The sequence below is a fragment of the Musca vetustissima genome, unplaced genomic scaffold, assembly GCF_032173495.1.
Source record: "Musca vetustissima isolate MV318-11 ecotype Yass unplaced genomic scaffold, APGP_CSIRO_Mvet_v1 utg2887, whole genome shotgun sequence".
In the NCBI taxonomy this organism is placed as follows: domain Eukaryota; kingdom Metazoa; phylum Arthropoda; class Insecta; order Diptera; family Muscidae; genus Musca; species Musca vetustissima.
The window spans coordinates 129056-154464 of NW_026884039.1; the positions used below are offsets into that span (position 1 = coordinate 129056).

At 38.0% G+C, this 25409-nt stretch overlaps 1 protein-coding gene across 1 annotated transcript; it reads right to left on the bottom strand.

Annotated features, from left to right (window-relative positions):
• Positions 1-9524: 9524 nt before the first annotated feature.
• LOC133331025 (COA8 family protein CG14806, mitochondrial) lies at positions 9525-25068 on the bottom strand (the record flags this gene model as incomplete). Its single annotated transcript, XM_061539424.1, has 2 exons — positions 24874-25068; positions 9525-9707 (listed from the first exon to the last, which is right to left on the bottom strand). Coding segments are annotated over exons 1-2 (378 nt in total), but the record flags the coding sequence as incomplete, so codon positions are not given.
• Between the last annotated feature and the right edge of the window lie 341 nt (positions 25069-25409).

Consider the following 25409-nt stretch of genomic DNA (forward strand, 5'->3'; position numbering starts at 1 on the left):
AGTGTACCACGGTCGGAGCACTAAAAATCTTAGTGCTCCGACCAAATCTTAGTGACTCAGCCAAGGTAGATATATAAGGTAGCCGCATAGGTGAATTTCTGCAACAAACATCAGTTGTTGTATTTTTCTCAGTGTTCGAAAAAAAAGGTACACTATCGTAGTGTACCGTACCAGGAACACAAACACTAAAAAAATTTTAGCGTTAATGTTCCGGTGCACAAACATTACAAAATATTTTAGTGTTAGTGTTCCGGAGCGCAACGAAATTCGTAGTGTACCGCGGTCGGAGCACTAAATGCCTTAGTGTACCGCAGTCGGAACACTAAAAAATCGTAGCGTACCGTGGTCGGAACACTAAAAATCGTAGTGTTCCACTTGAAGGAACACTAAAAATCGTAGTGTTCCACTGGCCGGAACACTAAAAATCGTAGTGTTCCATTTGGCGGAACACAAAAAGATGTATTTATTATATTGTTACGTTCTTGGATTTTACTTTATCCCGTGTAGACGTTGTTTTATTTCCCAATACAGTTCGTACTAAATAAAACGCGGGTTCTTTCTGATTACGATTATTACAATAATTTTATTGACACGACTTTACTTTGCACGTTACTTTACAGCTTTACGTTACTTGACTGTTTCAATTCGCGATCTGATTCACAACTGACTAACTGTCTTGCCATTTCCCCTATTTATATGAGCCTTGCCTGTCGCTATATAAGTTTCTAGACGATCTGGTAACACCTAGATTACGAACAATCTACCAATGCAACAAACACATACAAACTTACATTGAGTGAACAATAACAACAACACATATACAGACGAGGGAGTAACAAAGAAAGAGGAATTAAGCGATCATCAATGATGACGTTTAACAAGAATTGTACGTCAACAACAAAATAGACAATGAAAGAGGAAATGGAAGGATGTAGAAAAATCTATACAGTAGTTGTTGTTGTGAAGTTATTCGAATAAACTGCATAGTAGAAATTTACGTTACAATTCAAATTCTTAAATTAACGGAATTCATCTAAATTAACTTAAATCTAAAGTTATATTCGTAACATTGCCCCCCGCTTAAGCCTGTTCGTCCCGAATAGGCACAGTTCCCGTTCCGTAGGGGGCCAGCCGCTCCAAATGTACAACTTTCATCTTTGACCTGGGACTGTCGCTCCTCTGGATGCGATAAACGACGTCATTTATTTTCGTGATAATCCTGTAGGGTCCTTCCCAGTGCGTTTGCAATTTGGGGCATAGTCCTTTTTTCGTTGTGAATTGAACAATAGTACCAGTTGCCCTTCTTGAAACCCATCGGTATTTGCCGCTCGATCGTACCTTGCCTTCATGCGGTTGCTAACCATTTTTATTCGATGTCGAACTGCATCGTGGACTTTACTAAAAGAGTTTTGACTGTCTTCATCTTGGTTCACATAGTCGTTTGGGGTAGCACCGAATATCAAATCGCCAGGTAGCTTTAATTCATTTCCGAACAGAACTTTGGCTGGGGTACGGGATGTGGAATCATGAATGGACGATCTATAAGCCAGTAAAAACTTTGGAATATGCTCATCCCACTCTCGTTGGTCACTGTCCACCACTTTCCGTAGATGTTCTTCCAGGGTGCGATTGAATCTTTCCACCATGCCATCTGATTGTGGATGTAGGGGCGTCGTTCTGGCTTTCTTGATTCCGTAGGAGTCACACATTTCCTTGAAAATCGCTGATTCAAAATTCCTACCTTGATCGGAATGAACCTCAGATGGAACACCATAGCGACAAATCCAATTTTTGCTGAACACATCCACAATTGTCCTGGATTCTTGATTTGGGATAGCATAAACCTCTGGCCATTTGCTGAAGTAATCCATGACCACTAAGACATACCGGTTCCCAGAGTCACTTATTGGGAACGGTCCAGCTACATCCATTGCGATTCTTTCAGAAGGGGCTCCTGAATTATACTGCTGCATGTAGCCTCGACTCTTCCGTGTTGGACCTTTAGCTCTTATGCACCTTTCACAATTGGCGATCCAGTCGGCAATGGATTTTTGACAGCCGACCCAGTAGAATCTCTGCTTTACCTTTTCAGCGGTCTTTGCTATGCCAAGATGTCCTCCACTTGGCCCATCGAGTCTGGGACGACGATCAAGTTCCGGTGAGATTTACCGTCCTCACGTTCCCATTTGCGATATAAGCAACCATCTATTATAAGTAGACTGTCCCACTGGGCCCAATATGATTTTAAAAGAGGGCTTTCGGAGGTAATTTCTTTGCGGCTAGGTCGCTTGCCCGTTTCTATGGCTGAAATTATTTTGCCCAGAATGGGATCTCTTCGTTGTTCCGTCGACCAATCTTCACCCGACTCAAACTGCAATAGTCGGACATCAACGATATTCTCTTTACACTCAGCCTTTGAGCAATGCCTGCATTCTACCTTGCATGGCCGACGAGACAGGGCATCAGCATTACCGTGTTTTCCGCCTTTTCTGTGCTCGATTCTGAAGACATAACTCTGGAGCCTCTCCACCCAACGGGCTAGTTGACCTTCCGGATTCTTAAACTGCAGCAACCATTGGAGAGCAGCGTGGTCGGTCCTCAGCAGAAAATGCTGGCCATATAGGTATTTGTGGTAGTGTTTAACGCTCTCAAGGACAGCAAGCAGCTCTCTCCTCGTCACACAGTAATTCCTCTCAGGCTTCGACAATGTCCGGCTGTAGTACCCGATGACTTTTTCCTGTCCGTCGATTTCCTGGGAAAGGACGCCACCGATGCCACACGCACTTGCGTCTGTGTCCAGAGCAAACTTGCCGCCAGGTATAGGGTATGCCAAAATGGGGGCTCTGCATAGCATGTCTTTGAGTTTCCTGAATGCCTCTTCTTGGTCGTTGCCCCACTGAAACCTCTGGCCTTTTTGCGTCGAGCGGTGTAGACAGGCGGCGATGTTGGCAAAATTTGGGACAAATCGACGGTAGTAAGTGCAGAGACCCAGAAAGCTGGCCAGAGACCCCCATTAACGCCAAACGCTGTTTTCTCTTTATCTTTCTCGGCGATCTCTACTTGCCAGTACCTACTCTGCAGGTCGAGGGTGGAGAACCATGACGTCCCGGCTAATGTGTCCAATGTGTCGTCGATTCTTGGGAGCGGATAGCTGTCTTTCTTGGTGACATCATTCAACTTTCGGTAGTCCACACAAAATCGGGTGCTTCCGTCTTTCTTCTTGACCAAGACCACTGGGGAGCACCATGGACTTGACGATGGTTCTATTACACCACTCTTTTCCATTTCACTTATCAGCTTCTGGACCTCGTCTCTTTTTGCCAGGGGAACACTTCTTGGAGGCTGTTTAATGGGTCTCTCGTCTGCTTTATGGATTTCATGCTTCACCACTGATGTTCTTCCTTGGTGCTCTTTTGTCAACGCAAAGGTAGAGACATATTTCCATAATAGCTGCTTAGGCTTGTTCCTCTCGGAAGGTGATAATTGGTGTGTCCACTCTTTTATGTAGCCGTCAAGGTGCTTCTTCTCCATGGCTGCTGGCTTTTCGGTGCTGGTTTTCAAATTAATTACAGCTTGTGTGCATTGTCCAACATCGGAAAATTGGCAAATTTGCTCTTGCTTGTTTGACAGGTTTAAAACTCTAACAGGAATCAATCCGTCCTCGTTGCTTTTCACCAGGGCATTCGCTATTAGGATGTTACAGTATCTGTTTTCTGCTGGTTCCACCACCCACAACTTCTCGGTTCCACAATCTCCATTCATTGGTACCCATATTATTGCTTCGGCATAGGGCGGTATTATCTCTGGATGGTCCGTAGTCAGACGTCTAATGGGTGTACATTCATCGTAGCCCACGTTTAACGGAATTTCGACGTTAGACCAGGTCATCACACGCTCTTTCATATCCAGATTGATACCAAAGGCAATCATAAAATCTGCGCCTATTATCACTTCGTCTATGATATCGGCAACTATAAACTCGTAATTCTCCGATTTATTGGCAATAGTTAGTCTCAGGGTAATCTTGCCGTGTACTACCGCGGTCTCCCCCGTTGCTGTGCGCACTCTGACTCCATTAATGTGCGTTACTTTTCCCTTTACCAGATCTGATCTTATGATGGACTTTGATGCGCCAGTATCTAACGTCAGAACTCGCTTATCACCATTGATGTACCCAGTTGTCGTTAGGTTGTGACTTTTCTGTTGTACTATTGCTATGGAGATTGTGGGGCCATCGTCGATGGGAGCCAGTTCATGCCCCGCTGGACTTGCTCGATTTAGTTTAACGGTGACTCATTGGTGGACTGTTGAGCCATTCTTCTACCATCTTTCGTTGGAGGTGGTGACGATGACCTGGATCGTTTGCGCTTAGCTCTGCATTCGCGCGCAATATGACGCGCAATATTTGGGTTCGCAACCTTCAGACTCCAGTTGGCGAATCTTGTGGGTCTGGGGCTTAACAATTATTCTTGCCGTCTCTTGGGCAAGGGCAAACGACACTGTTTCGGCAAATGACGCTTTTGGTGACGCATATGTTGCACACTTAATCTCAGGGTCACGTATACCATTCACAAAGGTTTCGATTTTAATACGCTCCACCAATGGGTGATTCTCTCCTGGATAAGTCATTAGCACCAAACGTTCCACCTCAGCTGCAAAGACTTGTAACGTCTCGTTTGCCCTCTGTACTCTTCCCCTTAATTCCATAAGATAGATGTTTTGTTTATGTTCGCCACCGTACTTACGTTCCAGTGCAGCAATAACATCTTCATAGTTGTTTCTAGAAGCGATAGGAATACTCTGCATAACATCAGCAGCACTGCCCTTCAATGCCAGAAGTATTGCAACCGCTTTGTCGCTGTCGTTCCACGAATTTCTAGAAGCCACTGTCTCGAACTGTAACTTGAAAACATTGAATGACGTAGAGCCGTCGAATACAGGAGGTTTGATTTTTAGTGTGTTATTCGTCTCGAGTTTTCTTCTAACTTTCTGGAATTCTCTTCGAACATTCGTCTCGTGCTCTCTTCGCTCCTTCTGGAATTTTCCTCAAACATTTTAGCCAGCATTTCTCTGAAATCGTCAGCCCTGGCAGCTACTGACGAGACTTCCCCACCGTTGGATTCGCCCATTTCCGATAAATACAATTCATCCTTACTGTCAAACTCATATGTATCGATGTTCATACCACGGAGCTCGAACTCATCCAACAGACGTTTTTGTAGTTCAGCCTTGTTGCCAGTAGAGGACATTTCCAATTTATTGAGCTCCTTATTCAAGTCTTCCACTCGTAGATCCTTAAACCTCATCGTAGTATTATCGTAATCTCACTTCCGACACCGATTGTTACGTTCTTGGATTTTACTTAATCCCGTGTAGACGTTGTTTTATTTCCCAATACAGTTCGTACTAAATAAAACGCGGGTTCTTTCTGATTACGAATATTACAATGATTTTATTGACACAACTTTACTTTGCACTTTACTTTACAGCTTGACTGTTTCAATTCGCGACCTGATTCACAACTGACTAACTGCCTTGCCATTTCTCCTATTTATATGAGCCTTGCCTGTCGCTACAGAAGTTTCTAGACGATCTGGTAACACCTGGATTACGAACAATCTACCAATGCAACAAACACATACAAACTTACATTGAGTGAACAATAACAACAACACATATACAGACGAGAGAGTAACAAAGAAAGAGGAATTAAGCGATCATCAATGATGACGTTTAACAAGAATTGTACGTCAACAACAGAGTAGACAATGAAAGAGGAAATGGAAGGATGTAGAAAAATCTATACAGTAGTTGTTGTTGTGAAGTTATTCGAATAAACTGCTTCGTAGAAATTTACGATACAATTCAAATTCTTAAATTAACGGAATTCATTTAAATTAACTTAAATCTTAAGTTATATTCGTAACAATATATTTTTCATATCTGTGTAATTTGTACACTTATTTTAATGAATAAACAGGTAATAAATATGTTGATTGTGTGACAATCACCAAATTTTGATTTTTTTTTGCTAAAATTTCCTAAAAGTATGAATCATAGATGGATACAGGTATAATTGTTTTAAGAAACAATTCTACAAGGAGATCTCCCAATATTATGTGTAAATTAATGAAAATTTTATCCAAAGCTGTATAATTTTTTTACAAAAACTGGCCAAAATACCTATTTCAAATGGACATTTTCACTTTTGTAATTGCAAATAAAGTTATGTTGAGTTTTATTTTTTATTATTTGATCTCATTTTACCTAAAAAAAAAACAGACGTGTATATGATTTGTATTGTTCCAGTGGAACACTACGATTTTTGGTGTACCACCGCCGGAACACTACGATTTTTAGTGTTCCGTCAAGTGGAACACTAAGATTTTTAGTGTTCCGACCAGTGTACCAGTGTATTTTTAATGTACCGCAGTCGGTACACTACGATTTTTAGTGCACCGCTGCCGGTACACTACGATTTTTTAGTTAACCGCAGCAGGTACCTAAGATTTTCGTTGCGCTCCGGAACAGTAACGCTAAAAATATTTTTAGTGTTTGTGTACCGGTACAGTACGTTATTTTAGTGTACCTATCCACCTTGGTACGGTACAGAACACTATGGAACGGTACCATAATGTTTATTTTCGAACGCTGATTGCTACATGCCGACATTAATGCGCATGCGGTTTTCGTATAAACCGAATTAATCTCTTCCAATAATTATATATGGGAAATTACAAAATTTAGCGGCCGCTCGATGCACTTTACTATGCAAAAACCCTAAAAATGGCTACAAATGACGCAATGGCATTAGAGTTTTATGCACATCCGATTTCAGTAATCTCCAATGAAAATACACAAAAGTACAGCTATTTTTCAAAGAATTGGTTAAGAACCGCGGATGTGCCGCCACAATCAATTTTGGATTAAATTTTCGCATATTATTCGTGTATCGATGTACTTTTTCACACAGATTCGCGTATATGATAAAACAAACATGAATCTATGTAAAAGCAATTCGAAAAAAAAAACGATTATATACGCGAATTTGTCAAATTATTTTTTTTTTGTTTTTCCCACATTCAAGGTATCTACATCCGCCGTTTTATTGGGCGGAATTGAACATAGTTGAGCTCATTAGATCCGGCATGTAAAAAAAATATTTTTTGGTTACTATCCCTATTTCGATTCTTATAGTACGTTTACATTATACCGGATTTCGTTAACCCAGTGGGTTTCAATTGTCAATTCCATTGTATATATGTTAAATAAATCCTCATAGAGTAGGTTAACCCGGCAAAAAGTTCTAATGTAAATGCCGTTTTATAGATAAAGGATTTTATGATAAACCATGTTATTAATAAATGCTGTTGTCATTAAGAGATTGACAAACCAACGTCATTATTCACAAATTTTACGTTTTCACGCTCGACAAGAAATCCTCAGATAAATATTCCCAAAGTCTATAAAAAATATCTATTCTATGTCGTTCTTAGTTCGCGTTGCTCGTAATTGTAACCCATTGCCTTACGAATTAAGGGTATTTTCTCCCTTCAATAATGTTTTTAATAAACTTCTCCTACATTTACTTCATATGAATAATGTTTTGAAACACAATTCTCGTTGGATATCACATCAATAGATATGGTATTTACCGGGAAAATACCCAAGGGTTGGGTAAATACCATTTGCGGGTATTTACTATATTGAATCGGAATCGGCCGCCTGACTATCGACATATATAGCCACCGGTCCCGTGATGTCGGCATTAAGTGCTTTTACTATCTCGGATTGCGAGAATCTCTGCTTGAAAAACGCTAGTCATTGTTGAGTTTATATGAGTTGTGTATACCTAATTCCCTACAGTAAACGCCTGCGCCAGTGCCTTCCTCCATCTTAGATCCGTCTGTGAAGATTGACAGACCTGGCAGAGGTAGGGAGCCACTAGTCCAAGATTCCTTACTGTTTCCCGGAGTCTCAGGGCACACCTGGCCGCCTGGAATTTGATCAAAATATCCCCATTTAAGGCATTTTTTGTCTATTAGCCACATTTTATAATCAAATTGGCTGTAATTTGGCACAGAGAGTTATTTATGGGTGCCAAATATGCATGCAAACGTTTATCGATCTAAGTCCATGTTTTCTGGTAACACCCATACAAAGTTATCCTTATTTATATATTTATCCAAAAATTGGGTATAAACTCATTAGTGGGTCTCTGGGTCCATGTTTGATATAGCCCCGTAATTTTTATCTATTAGCCACATTTTACAATGGGGCTACCAGAAAACGTAGGCCTACACTCTCTGTGCCAAATTACAGCCAATTTGATTGTAAAATATGGGTAATAGAGAAAATTCACCTTAAATCGGGAGGTACGGTTATATGGGGGCTATATCAAAACTTGCACCTAGAGACCCCATTTTCCCTACGATTATTATTTTTGACATTAAAACATGTGGTTCGTCAGTTAATGAGTTTATGCCCAATTTTTGAATAAATACTTAAAATAGGGATAACTTTGTATGGGGGCTACCAGAAAACATGGACCTAGATGATAAATGTTTGCATGGATATTTGGTACCCACAGAGAATTCATGTGCAAATTACATCCAATTTTATTGTAAAATGTGTCTTATTGACAAAAAATACCTTTAAGCATGAGTTACGGTTATATGTGGGCTATATCAAAACATGGACCCAGAGACCCAATTTTCCATATGAATATTTGCTTTGATATTGAAAACAGGTGAGCCAAATTTTGGCTACCTGTGTCGAGAGGTTCGAGTTAACGAGTATTGAAGTATTGTAAAACTATCAATTTTAAATTGATTTGATAACAGAAACCCGTAAATAGGATGTAAGATGTCGTTTTAACGATATTTTTTAGTTCGGTATTTACCCACTGTCCATCTCTAGTAATCCAGAATAACTAAGCATACAAGAGGCATGTTAAGAATAAAAACTGAAATATTCGAAATGTGTGTATAAAACATGCCAAAGAGTTGCACTTAAAATGTTTGTTTTAATTTTATTTTCTTGTCATATAGACTTTAAAACGTTTAACATTGTTGTTATGATGATATCATAATAACAGAGGAAAAACCATCTACTGGAGTTTTTTTTATTTTGTTTCTTCATTAATTTTTTTAATAAATATTTTTTAAAAATAAAACGCACAAATATGAATATGTTGTATTTTTCATACCATAAAACATAGGAAAGCATATATGTTACACACGTTCTCTGTTTACTCATACGCACTCACACTTTGAGAGAGAGAGTAACCCATACCAGTAAATCAGACAAATCAGTTACAGCTTTGCAGGTGTTTAATTCGTGGGGTGGTTGTTGGAGCTGGCGAACACTTGGTGGGGTAGTTTCGTTAGCCATTGCTTCCCTTAGACGACGAAATTCCATAACTAATTAAGTCAGTAATATAATCAATAAAATATAATGAAAATATAATTTTATATTTTTTGGTTTTTATTTTTTACATTATTTCTTATAATTCTAATTATATTTATTAACTCTGCTTGGAACGATAAAATTAGTATTTCAAAATTTTTAAAATACCAAGAAAAGTTGTAGAGAACGTGCAACTTTCTGTTTTTGTCCAAAAAAGATTTATAAAATTCACTCATCTTATCCGCCGATATATCTTGAAATCCGGATAAATTGTGTGCTTGAATAAAATCCTGTTTTTCCTAAAAATAAAAAATAAAGTTCAAAAATACATCATTTATCCGATAGCTATACAATTAGGTCAAAAAGTCACAAAGATCAAATGTACAATATACAGCATTATGTGGAAGTAGATTGTTCATACTCTAAAAAATGTTTCAAATTATGTACTCAAATTGAAAATTGGGGTAAGAACTTATAATACTCGAAATTAAACGGAAAATATGTATGGGGTATTTTTTAAACTGGTATTATGCATTAAATTTCTCGTTTCTCGCCATTCTCGTTTATTATTTTTTTATTACATTATTATATTAACTTTATTACAAATAAAATTATTTTTCTGTCATAGTTTTAGCTTTATATTATCCCAGTTGTACAAAAAATATCAATTGTCTGCTATTATATAGTTATATAGCTAGTTACTTTGTGGTCTAGTTACTTCATACCCCAAAAAGGAACACAAAATAGACTGTTGGATTTTTTGTCAATTGAAAAAGTTGTCTACGCACATCATACCAATTCAGTAGTTACTGGTAATGCAAAGGGTAATGAATCGACTATCGAAATGACTGTATACTGGTAACGATGGCAGGGGACAATTGACTTCCCCAATGACATACCCATGTTAAATTCACCAGTCTAGGGCATGAAGTGGTAACTAGTGGTACTTACAGGTAATTAGTAAAATATCTAGTTCATCACCAGTTACTCGAACTACTGGGATGTTAATCTCTCAATACATGTATAATTGGCCATAAATGGCTTTCTTTGTATTGAATGTAAATAAATAAATTTCATTTTGTAGAGTTTTTTACTGTTATGTATTTTTATTTATTTAGTTTATTCTTTTTGGATTTTTTTGTTATATAAGTTAATATAAGTTATTGGCCCTGCTGTCTTTTTTATATTACATTGGATGAAATAAATGAAATGGTAACCTAACCAACCAATTAAGTTAATAAATTTGCAAAAAATTCCCAAAATACCGAATCTTGGCGGTTTTTCTTATATCAGTGCTAACCCGAAATTTGATCATTTTTGGTAGTGAGATTTTCTTCTCAATGATCGTCCAAAATATATAATTACAGTCAATTTGGTAGAAACACATGACCAACCTATCCCAAAGATTGGATCAATATTTTTTGATGCTGCATTTTGCAATATTTATAATATTTGGTACGCAGATTTTCTACTAAATTTTCTAAATTATAGCAAAATACCGTACATAGTACTAAAGAGACTATGTTAGACGGAATTTGTAGACAGTTGAAGAAATTGATCCACAGAAATTTTTATTAAAATTGCGATATTTTCAAAAACATTTTTGTTTCAAATTACGTGTTTTTGGTAGGGCAGTTCCCGCCGTTCTAGTAAATGGATTTTCGCGAAGATGTTGGCGGGTTCCCATATGAATCAAATGACAGATATAGACATTTCACTGGAAAATAGGTTTTTAAAAAATTTGGTCCGCCAACATTTTTAAATTTTGATGGTTATGAATGTGAATCTGCGAATATTACATACCCAAAATATATATCAAATTACACAGATTCGTGATTACAACAATCCTTTAATTGATGTTTGGAAATTAATGATTGCACATAGAAACTTGAAGAAAAATTTAAAAAAAAATCTCAAAATCTGCCCTGGTGGCCTAAACTAAAGCAACTAAAAGTACATAGTTAATACATGCCGCATAATTTTTTCAAAAATTAAGATTTTTGATTTTTAATCGGGTACTTTATTTACATTAAAAAAACAAAAGCATTCATGCAAAATGTATTATGAAATATTATATATATACAAATTTATGGATAAGGGAATTGCCTCAATTTTTTCTTGGACAAAACATAAGCAACATTACAGTACAAACAGATGTGCTCTAAAATTTTAGTTATTTTTACCGTTAATGTTTTGCGTTTTAAATGAATTTTATTACAATAACATGTGTCAATTTTGACTTGCAGCCAAAAAAATATAAAAATGGCTTGAAACAAATACAGTTCTCCGATAAAACTGCTAATTGGCAGTGATTGTGAAAATAATTTATCACAGAAAATAATTTTGAAGAAATATTCAATGAATAAATCAGTGATTTCTCGAATTATATGTTGAGTTAAAAGTTCAATTGAATTGATGAGAAGGTTGCCGTTGTGTATAACCTCAAGAACAGATCGTGGACGACATATAGTAGCAGGTCTACATGCCGAAAACCATCAAGAAAGCCATTTTATTTCTGGAAAGAATCGGGAGGCAGATTGTCTTTCCCAAAACTCTTATTAAGTTGAATCCGACTCAGTGCAGAAGTATTATGCTCTCGGATGAATTAAAGTCAAATATTAAAGAATCAGACATGAAAAACCAAAAAACAGCGATGAAGAGTACATTTAATGATCAAATTTAACGTTTTATTGATTCAATGTCTCGTACTGTGTGCTGTCGTAGTATATTGACCATATAAGGCTTTTTGGCTTGGCTTTGAAATGAATAAAATAATAATAATAAAAATAATGGTTTTGCAAGTAAAAGTTCTTATTTATAAGAAAAAATCAAAAAGTTGCTTTAGTTTTGGCCTAGCAAATTGAGCCAATTTGCTCGGCCCCTGTCAATATTAATAATTTTTAATAAGAAGGTTCGCTATACATTAAAATATCAAAATACTAAATTGCAGCTAATTCCGTAGAAAAGCGTGGCTAACATCCCCGCCTACGGGGAGCAGAGCTGAATGCTAATATAATAATAATATTATATGTCACAACAACTTTTTTTCTTGAATTCGCCGAAAAAAAAAGAAATAAAGTAAGATTAAAAATAAAAATTAAAGAAGACAATTTCTGAAAAAAACAAAACATATAGGTCATGTATAGGATACCTTCACATAAACTTCTTTAGGAAGATCTTTTACTGCTACACGAGAAGAGAATTTTGGATTTTTATAAGAATCTATTATCTTGGGACTTTCTATAAGGATTTGGTGGCGTATTTCACGTAAAAATCCCCTCCTTATATACCGTATAATAAACGATATCAATAATCAAAGGGCGAAGCCTTAATCTTCGAATGAGACCTTCAGAATAGACAATACATATGATAAGGATATTGATCTAGGAAACCAGAACTGCATTCTGTAATTTTATTGTTAAACATTGCCCAATTTCAATAATTGGGTTGTATGTTGAGTTTGGTATTCTGAGGTGTTGTGTTACTACAACAGAAAACATATTCAAAATAGGTCCACGTCTTCGTTTCTCCAAAAATGTATTCGTTATCATCTTTAACATTAACGAATCATTTTTATCTTTTATGCTATTTTTAATTCATAAACATACGACTTGCAAAAAAAAATCACACACACACAAATTTAAAAATCTATATATGTATATAAAATAGAAAAAAATTTGTTTGTTTGTTTGTGTGTATGTTCCCGATAGACGCAAAAACCGCTGAACAGATCTTAATGAGATTTACACTGTATGTCGGGACATGCCCTGAAAGTAACATAGGCTATATAAACTTTTAAAATTCCGCGTGGATGCGGAGTTATAGCATCAATAGTAACCATACCTCAAAATTTCTGAACATATAATATGCGTTTATCTTAAGAACGGTTACAGATACCGTTTTCAAATTTTGCCTGATTAACGAAGGTGTGAATACACACCATCCATACAAAAATGAGTATGGTACGATCAACGTAAAGTGCACTTTTTACTGCATTTTAAAAATCAGCATATTGAAAATTGAAAATATTTTGTTTGTAGACTCTAAAAATGCTGAAAAGATCTGACTGAGATTTTCACAGAACGTCAAAAAATGCTCTGGGAATATTATATGCTATATAAACTTCTAAGATTTCTCGATGGTGCGTTGTTATAGCGTCAGACGTAATCATAACTGAAAAATTATGAACATGTAATTTGTGTATATCATAAGTACGGTTACAGATACTGACTTCAAACTATTGCTGAGTAACGTGGGTGTAAATACGCATCATCCACACGACAGACCGCGGACAAGGGAAAATGCACAACTCATTGCATTTAAATTTATACGCAGAAAATAGAAAAATATCGTTTGTGGACTCAAAACCCACTAAGCACATTTTATTAAAATGTTCATAGTAAGTCCATGGAAGTAACATAGGTTGGAAAAAACTGAGGAGTAATAGCATAAGAAGTATTCATACATCTGAAAGAATGTACATATGTAGAACATTTTCTATGGGTATATCTTAACGTAGCGGCTTGAAAATATGGTTGCGTAACATGGATACAAATACTCATCATCCGATGAGGATATACTTTCGAATGATGAGGATATATTTTGAAATACATATATATGCATGTATGTATGTATATTGAAATATATATTGAAATATAATATAATTTTCCAGTTTGTCAGTCTGTGAAAAAATTTTATTTTGAACAAAATCGAACAAAGTGTTATTTGGAATAAAAATATTTGGATTTCAAAGAAAAAAAATTTAATTATAAATCGTTTTATCACCTGGAAAAAGTCAGAAACTGGGATAGGGTAAATTCAGATACCCCACTATTATTTCAAACCAGTAAGGAAAACTAAAAGTCGGACGGGCCCGACAATATGGTACCTTTCACAACTTTGGGTACATACAAGAGATGTAAATACCAGATATTGTATGGTAAATAGAACAGACTTAGCTCTTTGAAGGTCCATTGAATTGGTATTGGGCGAAATTAAATGTGTGATCTTCATAGATATTTGAACCAATGAAAAAACCATACACATACCATTTTGAAATCAATGAAAAATTGCATGTCAAACGGGCAGACTTGGATTCTTTGGTACCATTTGTACGAAATCGAGTAAAATTATGTATGGGAGCTATATATAAGCACATGGATCTAATTGAGCAACCGTTGCATAGAACATTTGTTTAAATCGTGTAAATCAAACAGACATAGGCCTTTCGGCATTTACATAAAATGGAACGAAATTATATATAAGACCTAAATCAAAATCTGAACAGATTTCAACAAACCTTACCACACATCATTTTTCCTCAATAGCATTCGCTATGCAAAATTTTGCTCAATCGGACAAATATTGGGAGTTTGGTGTATCATTCACAACAAATCGGACGAAACCATATATAGGAGCTATATCTAAATCTGAACCGATTCCAACAAAACTTCGCATACATAAGTATGGACCTGATTCAATCGGACAAATATTGGGAGTTACTTACCTTAAATCGGACGAAAATATATGGGAGCTATATCTAGCTTACCACTCATCACTTTAGACTTAATTCAGTACGATATGCCAAATTTCGTGCAAATCGAAGGATATATAGGGACTTTGGTGCATTATTTACCTAAAATCGTATGTATATATAGAAGCTATATCTAAATCTGAACCGATGTTCATGAAAAGAATGGGAGTTTGGTGCATCATTTACATAAAATCGGACGAAACTATATATGAAGGCTATATCTAAAGCTGAACCGATTTTCTCCAATTTCAATAGGGTTCGTCCTTGGGCCAAATAAGTGAACTGTGCCAAATTTCATCCAAATCGGATCATAAATGCGACCAGTACTTTGTTAACAAAAATAGATGGATGGACGGAGGGACAGACGGACATGCGTAAATCGACTCAGAAAGTGATTCTATGCATATTCTCAAAATGAACTATGGGCCTATGTCAAAGACATAAAACCCTGTACCACAGTGTGGTGAAGGGTATAAAAATCGAGTTTTTTAAGGCTGCATATTTATTCCTTTATACTGTAGTACTAAGAGCTAAACACTTTCCTTAAGGCTTCTAAACAATTTGTGGAGGAGGTAACAGATGGAGGTGATAATATATATTTTTTGAATGGTTGTTACTTTGTGAAAAATTGTGTTTTAAGAAAACAAAAATTACCACCATTACAGAAAACAGTGAATTATTTAATAACTACTATACAACTACTACATTAATGCGAGTATATAAAAATACAAGGGTTTACCTAATTTTAAATTAAATTTAGTAAATATTGCAGCTGCTTACTAATTGACCATATCTAAATTTGAATTTGATAACTTCAGCAGGGGCAGCGAAGCGCCACGGGTCCCGCTAGTATTTTATAAAACTTCACAAATGCTTTATTCTGATTGGTTGAAAAATATAAGGCGAATTCATCGGCGAATTTCTACAACAAACATCGGTTGTTGTATTTTGATATGTCAAAAATATTTTGCCAAAACAAACTGATTGACAAGATTTTTTTACACCAATTCCTGTAGAAAATGTAAATAAAAGTATTGCCAAACAAGCTCTTCGAAATTCGGAGATTTTCATTTATAATTTTGTTTTTTAGTTTTTTGGTCAACATTACAACATTTTTGACATTTATTTGCACCAACAGCTAGCCCGATGCGGCTACCTTATTAAATATACCTTGGCCTTGATAACAATTTTTTATACCAATTCGCTGATGCGGCTACATTAAGGGCCCCACACAACAAGGTATATTTAATAAGGTAGCCGCATCGGCCCAGCTGTTGGTGCAAAAAAAATGACAAAAATAAACTACTCAAAGTAGAAATTACTATGTACAAATAGAATTATAAATGTAAATTAAGGTAAAAAATATTAAAAATATAAATTTCATTGACAAATTGAATTAATATTGCTCAAAAAGGGGTGTAAAAACTGCTCAAACAATATTATAATATAAATATATATAATATTAAAAAAATATTATTTAAAAGGGGGGATTGAAACTACTCAAACTTCTTAAATATTAACATTAATTACAGTTACTGGTAATGCAAAAAGTAATGAATCGAAAGAAAAACAATTGTAATTTTTTCAGACTTTTTATAATGTTCTTAATTGTGATAGCAAAAGTTTAATAAAAATGTATGCTTTATACAAAAATATAAGCAATATATTGTTACGTTCTTGGACTTCACTTATTCCCGTGTAGACGTTGTTTTATTTCCCGATACAGTTCGTACCAAATAAAACGCGGGTTCGTTCTGATTACGATTATTACAATGATTTTATTCACACAATTTTACTTTGCACTTTACTTTACACGACGGTTTCAATTCGCGATCTGATTCACAACTGACTCACTGCCTTTCCATTCCCTCTATTTATATGAGCCCTGCCTGTCGCTACAGAAGTTTCTAGACGATCTGGTAACACCTAGATCACGAACAATCTACCAATGCAACAAACACATTGAGTAACAATAACAACAACAAACTTACTGAGTGAACAATAACAACAACAAACTTGAGTAAACAAACTTACAATAACAACAACACATATACAGGCGAGGGAATAACAAAGAAAGAGGAGTAACAACAACACATATACAGGCGAGGGAATAACACAGAAAGAGGAATGACGTTTAACAAGAATTGTACGACAATAACAAAATAGAAAATGAAAGAGGAAATGGAAGGATGTAGAAAAATCTATACAGTGGTTGTTGTTGTGAAGTTATTCAAATAAACTGCGTAGTAGAAATTTACGTTACAATTCAAATTCTTAAATTAACGGAATTCATCTAAATTAACTTAAATCTAAAGTTATATTCGTAACATTGCCCCCCGCTTAAGCCTGTTCGTCCCGAATAGGCACAGTTCCCGTTCCGTAGGGGGTCAGCCGCTCCAAGTGTACAACTTTCATCTTCGACCTGGGACTGTCGCTCCTCTGGATGCGATAAACGACGTCATTTATTTTCGTGACAATCTTGTAGGGTCCTTCCCAGTGCGTTTGCAATTTGGGGCATAGTCCTTTCTTTCGTTGTGGGTTGAACAATAGTACCAGTTGCCCTTCTTGAAACCCATCGGTATTTGCCGCTCGATCGTACCTTGCCTTCATGCGGTTGCTAACCATTTTTATTCGATGTCGGACTGCATCGTGGACTTTACTAAAAGAGTTTTGGCTGTCTTCATCTTGGTTCACATCGTCGTTTGGGGTGGCGCCGAATATCAAATCACCAGGTAGCTTTAATTCATTTCCGAACAGAACTTTGGCTGGGGTCCGGGATGTGGAATCATGAATGGCCGATCTATAAGCCAATAAAAACTTTGGAATATGCTCATCCCAGTCTCGTTGGCCACTGTCCACCACTTTCCGTAGATGTTCTTCAAGGGTGCGATTGAATTCTTCCACCATGCCATCTGATTGTGGATGTAGGGGCGTCGTTCTGGTTTTCTTAATTCCGTAGGAGTCACACATTTCCTTGAAGATCGCTGATTCAAAATTCCTACCTTGATCGGAATGAACCTCAGATGGAACACCATAGCGACAAATCCAATTTTTGCTGAACACATCCACAATTGTCCTGGCTTCTTGATTTGGGATAGCATAAACCTCCGGCCACTTACTGAAGTAATCCATGACCACTAAGACATACCGGTTCCCAGAGTCGCTTGTGGGGAACGGTCCAGCTACATCCATTGCGATTCTTTCAAAAGGGGCTCCTGAATTATACTGCTGCATGTAGCCTCGACTCTTCCGTGTTGGACCTTTAGCTTTTATGCACCTTTCACAATTGGCGATCCAGTCGGCAATGGATTTTTGACAGCCGACCCAGTAGAATCTCTGCTTTACCTTTTCAGCGGTCTTTGCTATGCCAAGATGTCCTCCACTTGGCCCATCGTGAAACTCCGAAAAGACATCTCTTATTTTGGAGTCTGGGACGACGATCAAGTTCCGGTGAGATTTACCGTCCTCACTTTCCCATTTGCGATATAGGCAGCCATCTTTTATAAGTAGACTGTCCCACTGGGCCCAATAGGATTTTAAAAGAGGGCTTTCGGAGGTAATTTCTTTACGACTAGGCCGCTTGCCCGTTTCAATGGCCGAAATTACTTTGCCCAGAATGGGATCTCTTCGTTGTTCCGTCGACCAATCTTCACCCGACTCAAACTGCAATAGTCGGACATCAACGATATTCTCCTTATTCTCAGCCTTTGAGCAATGCCTGCATTCTACCTTGCATGGCCGACGAGACAGGGCATCAGCATTACCGTGTTTTCCGCCTTTTCTGTGCTCGATTCTGAAATCATAACTCTGGAGCCTCTCGATCCAACGGGCTAGTTGACCTTCCGGATTCTTAAACCGCAGCAACCATTGGAGAGCAGCGTGGTCGGTCCTCAGCAGGAAATGCTGGCCATATAGGTATTTGTGGAAGTGTTTAACGCTCTCAAGGGCAGCAAGCAGCTCTCTCCTCGTCACACAGTAATTCCTCTCAGGCTTCGACAATGTCCGGCTGTAGTACCCGATGACTTTTTCCTGTCCGTCGATTTCCTGGGAAAGGACGCCACCGATGCCGCACGCACTTGCGTCTGTGTCCAGAGCAAACTTTCCGCCAGGTATAGGGTATGCCAAAATGGGGGCTCTGCATAGCATGTCTTTGAGTTTACTGAACGCCTCTTCTTGGTCGTTGCCCCACTGGAACCTCTGGCCTTTTTGCGTTAAGCGGTGTAGACAGGCGGCGATGTTGGCAAAATTTGGGACAAATCGACGGTAGTAGGTGCAGAGACCCAGAAAGCTTCGCAGCTCATGGAGATTTCGGGGCTGCGGCCAATCTCTGACGGCTTGAATTTTCTCCTGATCCGTCGATATGCCCTCCGGCGTCACGTGGTGCCCCAGGAACTTCACCTCTCGTTGGAAGAGACTGCACTTCTTTGGGTTTAACTTGAGGCCTGAAGACGAAAGCTGCTGTAGAACATCCTTTAAGTTCTTGATGTGTTCGTCGAAGTTGCGTCCCATGACTATGATGTCATCCAGGTATATGAGGCATGACTTCCACTGCAGCCCTTTTAACACACGCTCCATCAGCCTTTCAAATGTAGCCGGGGCGTTGCAGAGTCCGAATGGCATGACATTGAACTGCCAGAGACCCCCATTAACGCCAAACGCTGTTTTCTCCTTATCTTTCTCGGCGATCTCTACTTGCCAGTACCCACTCTGCAGGTCGAGGGTGGAGAACCATGACGTCCCGGCTAATGTGTCCAATGTGTCGTCGATTCTTGGGAGCGGATAGCTGTCTTTCTTGGTGCCATCATTTAACTTTCGGTAGTCCACACAAAATCGGGTGCTTCCGTCTTTCTTCTTGACCAAGACCACTGGGGAGCACCATGGACTTGACGATGGTTCTATTACACCACTCTTTTCCATTTCACTTATCAGCTTCTGAACCTCGTCTCTTTTTGCCAGGGGAACACTTCTTGGAGGCTGTTTAATGGGTCTCGCGTCTGCTGTATTGATTTCATGCTTCACCACTGATGTTCTTCCTTGGTGCTCTTTTGTCAACGCAAAGGTAGAGGCATATTTCCATAATAGCTGCTTAGCCTTGTTCCTCTCGGAAGGTGATAGTTGGTGTGTCCACTCTTTTATGTAGCCGTCGAGGTGCTTCTTCTCCATGGCTGCTGGCTTTTCGGTGCTAGTTCCCAAATTAATTACAGCTTCAGCTGGTGTGCATTGTCCAACATCGGAAAATTGGCAAATTTGTTCTTGCTTGTTTGACAGGTTCAAAACTCTAACAGGAATCAATCCGTCCTTGTTGCTTTTCACCAGGGCATTCGCTATTAGGATGTTACTGTTTACGTTTTCTACTGGTTCCACCACCCACAACTTCTCGGCTCCACAATCTCCATTCATTGGTACCCATATTATTGCTTCGGCACAGGGCGGTATTATCTCTGGATGGTCCGTAGTCAGACGTCTAATGGGTGTAATTTCATCATAGCCCACGTTTAACGGAATTTCGACGTTAGACCAGGTCATCACACGCTCTTTCAGATCCAGATTGATACCGAAGGCAATCATACAATCTGCGCCTATTATCACTTCGTCTACGATATCAGCAACTATAAAATCGTAATTCACCGATTTATTGGCAATAGTTAGTCTCAGGGTAATCTTGCCGTGTACGGCCGCGGGCTCCCCCGTTGCTGTGCGCAGTCTGACTCCATTAAGTTGCGTTATGTTTCCCTTTACCAAATCTGATCTTATGATGGACTTTGATGCGCCAGTATCTAACGTCAGAACTCGCTTGTCACCATTGATGTACCCAGTTGTTGTTAGGTTGTGACTTTTCTGTTGCACTATTGCTATGGAGATTGTGGGGCCATCGTCGATGGGAGCCAGTTCATGCCCCGCTGGACTGGCTCGATTTAGTTTAACGGTGACTCATTGGTGGACTGTTGAGCCATTCGTCTACCATCTTTCGTTGGAGGTGGTGACGATGACCTGGATCGTTTGCGCTTAGCTCTGCATTCGCGCGCAATATGACCTGCTTTATCGCAGTTGTAGCATCTAACCCTGGGCTTAGTCATCCCTACTAACTTTGTTTCTTCTATTACCTGCTTCATGGCGTCCTTGATCGAGTTAACGAGAGATTTGGGTTCGCAACCTTCGGTCTCCAGTTGGCGAATCTTGTGGGTCTGGGGCTTAACAATTATTCTTGCCGTCTCTTGGGCAAGGGCAAACGACACAGTTTCGGCAAACGACGCTTTTGGTGACGCATATGTTGCACATTTAATCTCAGGGTCACGTATGCCATTCACAAAGGTTTCGATTTTCATACGGTCCAGCAATGGGTGATTCTCTCCTGGATACGCCATTAGCACCAAACGTTCCACCTCAGCTGCAAAGTCTTGTAGCGTCTCGTTTGCCCTCTGTACTTTTCCCCTTAGTTCCATAAGGTAGATGTTTTGTTTATGTTCGCCACCGTACTTACGTTCCAGTGCAGCAATAACATCTTCATAGTTGCTTCTAGAAGCGACAGGGATACTCTGTATAACATCAGCAGCACTGCCCTTCAATGCCAGAAGTAGTGCAACCGCTTTGTCGATGTCGTTCCACGAATTTCTAGAAGCCACTGTCTCGAACTGTAACTTGAAAACATTGAATGACGTAGAACCGTCGAATACAGGAGGTTTGATTTTTAGTGTGTTATCAGGAACTCGCACCGGACCACCTTTGATTTCCAGTTCCGACATTTTCTTCTCCAGATTCGTAAACCTTTGGTCGTGGGCCAGAAATTTCTCGTCAACCGACTGCACTTTCTTATCCAACTCTTTTATTTGGACTTCCACGGTTTCCACTCTCCTTCCAATAACTTCTGTTATGTACTCGAGTTTCTCGTTCGTTATTCTCGAATTTTCTTCGAACATTCGTCTGGTGTTTTCTTCTAACTTTCTGGAATTCTCTTCGCTCCTTCTGAAATTTTCCTCAAACATTTTGGCCAGCATTTCTCTGAAATCGTCACCCCTGGCAGCTACTGACGAGACTTCCCCACCGTTGGATTCGCCCATTTCCGATAAATCCACTTCATCCTTACTGTAAAACTCATATGTATCGATGTTCATACCACGGCGCTCGAACTCATCCAACAGACGTTTTTGTAGTTCAGCCTTGTTGCCAGTAGAGGACAATTCCAATTTATTGAGCTCCTTCTTTAAGTCTTCCACTCGTAGATCCTTAAACTTCATCGTAGTATTATCGTAATCTCACTTCCGACACCAATTGTTACGTTCTTGGACTTCACTTATTCCCGTGTAGACGTTGTTTTATTTCCCGATACAGTTCGTACCAAATAAAACGCGGGTTCGTTCTGATTACGATTATTACAATGATTTTATTCACACAATTTTACTTTGCACTTTACTTTACACGACGGTTTCAATTCGCGATCTGATTCACAACTGACTCACTGCCTTTCCATTCCCTCTATTTATATGAGCCCTGCCTGTCGCTACAGAAGTTTCTAGACGATCTGGTAACACCTAGATCACGAACAATCTACCAATGCAACAAACACATTGAGTAACAATAACAACAACAAACTTACTGAGTGAACAATAACAACAACAAACTTGAGTAAACAAACTTACAATAACAACAACACATATACAGGCGAGGGAATAACAAAGAAAGAGGAGTAACAACAACACATATACAGGCGAGGGAATAACACAGAAAGAGGAATGACGTTTAACAAGAATTGTACGACAATAACAAAATAGAAAATGAAAGAGGAAATGGAAGGATGTAGAAAAATCTATACAGTGGTTGTTGTTGTGAAGTTATTCAAATAAACTGCGTAGTAGAAATTTACGTTACAATTCAAATTCTTAAATTAACGGAATTCATCTAAATTAACTTAAATCTAAAGTTATATTCGTAACAATATATTCACTAGTGTTTGGCGGGTTATTTGGAATACCATTTGTATTTTGTTTTTGCACAATAGTCAGGCTTAATCCCAGTTTGTTGTTTTTATAAAATTCCCCACTATAAATACATTCCCCACTAATAAATAATTGTTTTTTATAAAAACAACAAACTGGGATTAAGCCTGACTATTTTGCAAAAACAAAATACAAATGGTATCCCAAATAACCCGCCAAACACTGCTGAAGTTGTAGACGAGGCACGGTCATACTGTTTGGTTTATTGCTTTAACTAGTAATACCAACAACAACGTTATGTGCATTCGTCACAAAGTGACGACACATAGCAGTGGGAAATGTATTGTAGTTGTCTGTAAATGCCTTGTCGACCACGAAGTCAGGCGCCAACGAAACGAACTTCTCATTGGTGTCGTATCTCTGGTAACGTAAGAACTTCGAATTGTCACAAGAGACATTTTGGTTTGAAAGGTTTTTTGTAAAGAAGCTATTAATAGCTTCTGGGGAGAATATCCCAACAAAAAACTAAGGGAACTGATGAGGATCAGTGGCGAGATCCGAAACTATAGTCTTCCCTGCCTTACCCCTCGGCGGACAATGCCATACATTCCCCACTAATAAATAGTTGTTTTTTATAAAAACAACAAACTGGGATTAAGCCTATTTTGAAAAACAATATATATTCACGATAAACAAGCTTACAAGATATTCACGGTAAACAAATTCAAGAATCGACAAAATGCATATGACGAGTCTTGTGTAATTTTCTTACAGATTTTCGAAAGATGTCAATTCAGAAGCATCCAACGTACGTCCCTGATATTAGCTATATCAAAATCTAAACCGATTTCAATGATACTTGTCAGAGATTAATATATATTAACTTCAGTTCATTGTACCAAATTATGTGGCAATCGGACAAACAGTGGGTCTTTAGAGTACAATTTACATAAAATCGGAAGAAAAAATATATAGCAGCTATATCTGAATCTGAACCGATTTTCACGAAACTTAACACACATCATTCTAGACCTAATTCATTACGCTATGACGTGCAAATCGAAAGATATAAATTGACTTTAGTGCACCAAATCGGACGAAAATGTATATGGGAGCTATATCTAAATCTGGACCAATATTCAGGAAACTCAACACACATATAGTATAATAAGAGGCAAGTCAGCTTACTTTTATGTTAATTTGAAATAAAAACAATAATTTTTACAGATATGTGCCATCTAAACTTTCCCCAGACGTCGTTGTTGGAAACAACACACGCAAAACACGCATTCGTCACATCTTAAACGTATCTTCTTAGTGAAAGTTGAAAGTAACTAAGGCGATAATATATAAGGTAACAAAATTGTGTCATTTTAGATCAGCATCAGAAGGTCTACCTATGATAAAAATTTCAAAATGATCTGAGAGGTGTCCGTAAAGTGCACTCAGTGTACCCAATATAAAATAAACGCTAATGATGAATCATTTGTAGACCGTGGACTTTTGAAGGATCCTAAATTGTCTTTGAATGGCCAATTAATAAAGCAAATTGTGTGTGTTTTTTTGTGGTTTTATAAGCGTTGGGCTAAAAAATTTCCTGATCCCTATGCTACTAAAAAAAATTTGTGTCTCTTGTTACGCCCATACCATACCCCATGTTATTCCATCTATGCTGACAAAATGTAATAAGTTGAACTATAGTGTCTCTTCTTTGTACTGAGAGTTTTCATTGGAATCGTTTAATTCCAATGATCGAATTAGACGCATTATGACGCACTTTGTTTCATACCAGAAAATAATTTTTTTGTGAAGAAAACTCTTCCAATTCAATTTAAATAACATATCCATTACAAGCAGCCTCAAGGCTGAAGTGTCTGTTCTGCTAGTAAATGCCTGTCAAGCTCGTTGGTGCGCACGGATACTTTCGATGAGTTGCAGATTTAATACAAAGGCCCATACTTGCTCGAGTACTACATGTAATAAAAAATGCATACTTACTTCGTAGAATCGCTTATTATGCCGTGCCCAAAACGAATGATTCCATTCTTCAACTTCAATACGTTTCATTCTTAATATCCTCTCAGTACTAGTTTCTCCTGGTCGGATACATCGCACGAAAGGACGAATATTTGAATCTTTATCGGGGGGGCCTATGTAGTCATGTTGAATTTCATTTGGTTCAGGTTTTTGCATGTATCGTTGTGGTGCCTTCGAAGGGGAATGACATCTGCTAATATTCTAAAAATGTGTAGGTAAATTATTATGAGCTACATATAATTAAAATTCTTACATTAAAAACCCGAATACGAGAATTCATCATGACATAAATACTTTTGGCTTGAGGCATGTGATATAACTAATGTTTTATGGAAAGGGATATGTAAGTCGACTTTTTGTATTGAAAAGATTCTATGTGGTACTTTACATTTACGAATCATAAACACGAATCTCGAGAATTTGTTCTCTTTCATTAGCCAATTGAGTGCAAGGTTGGAAAACATTAAACGGCATTTACCTTAGAACTTTTTACTGGG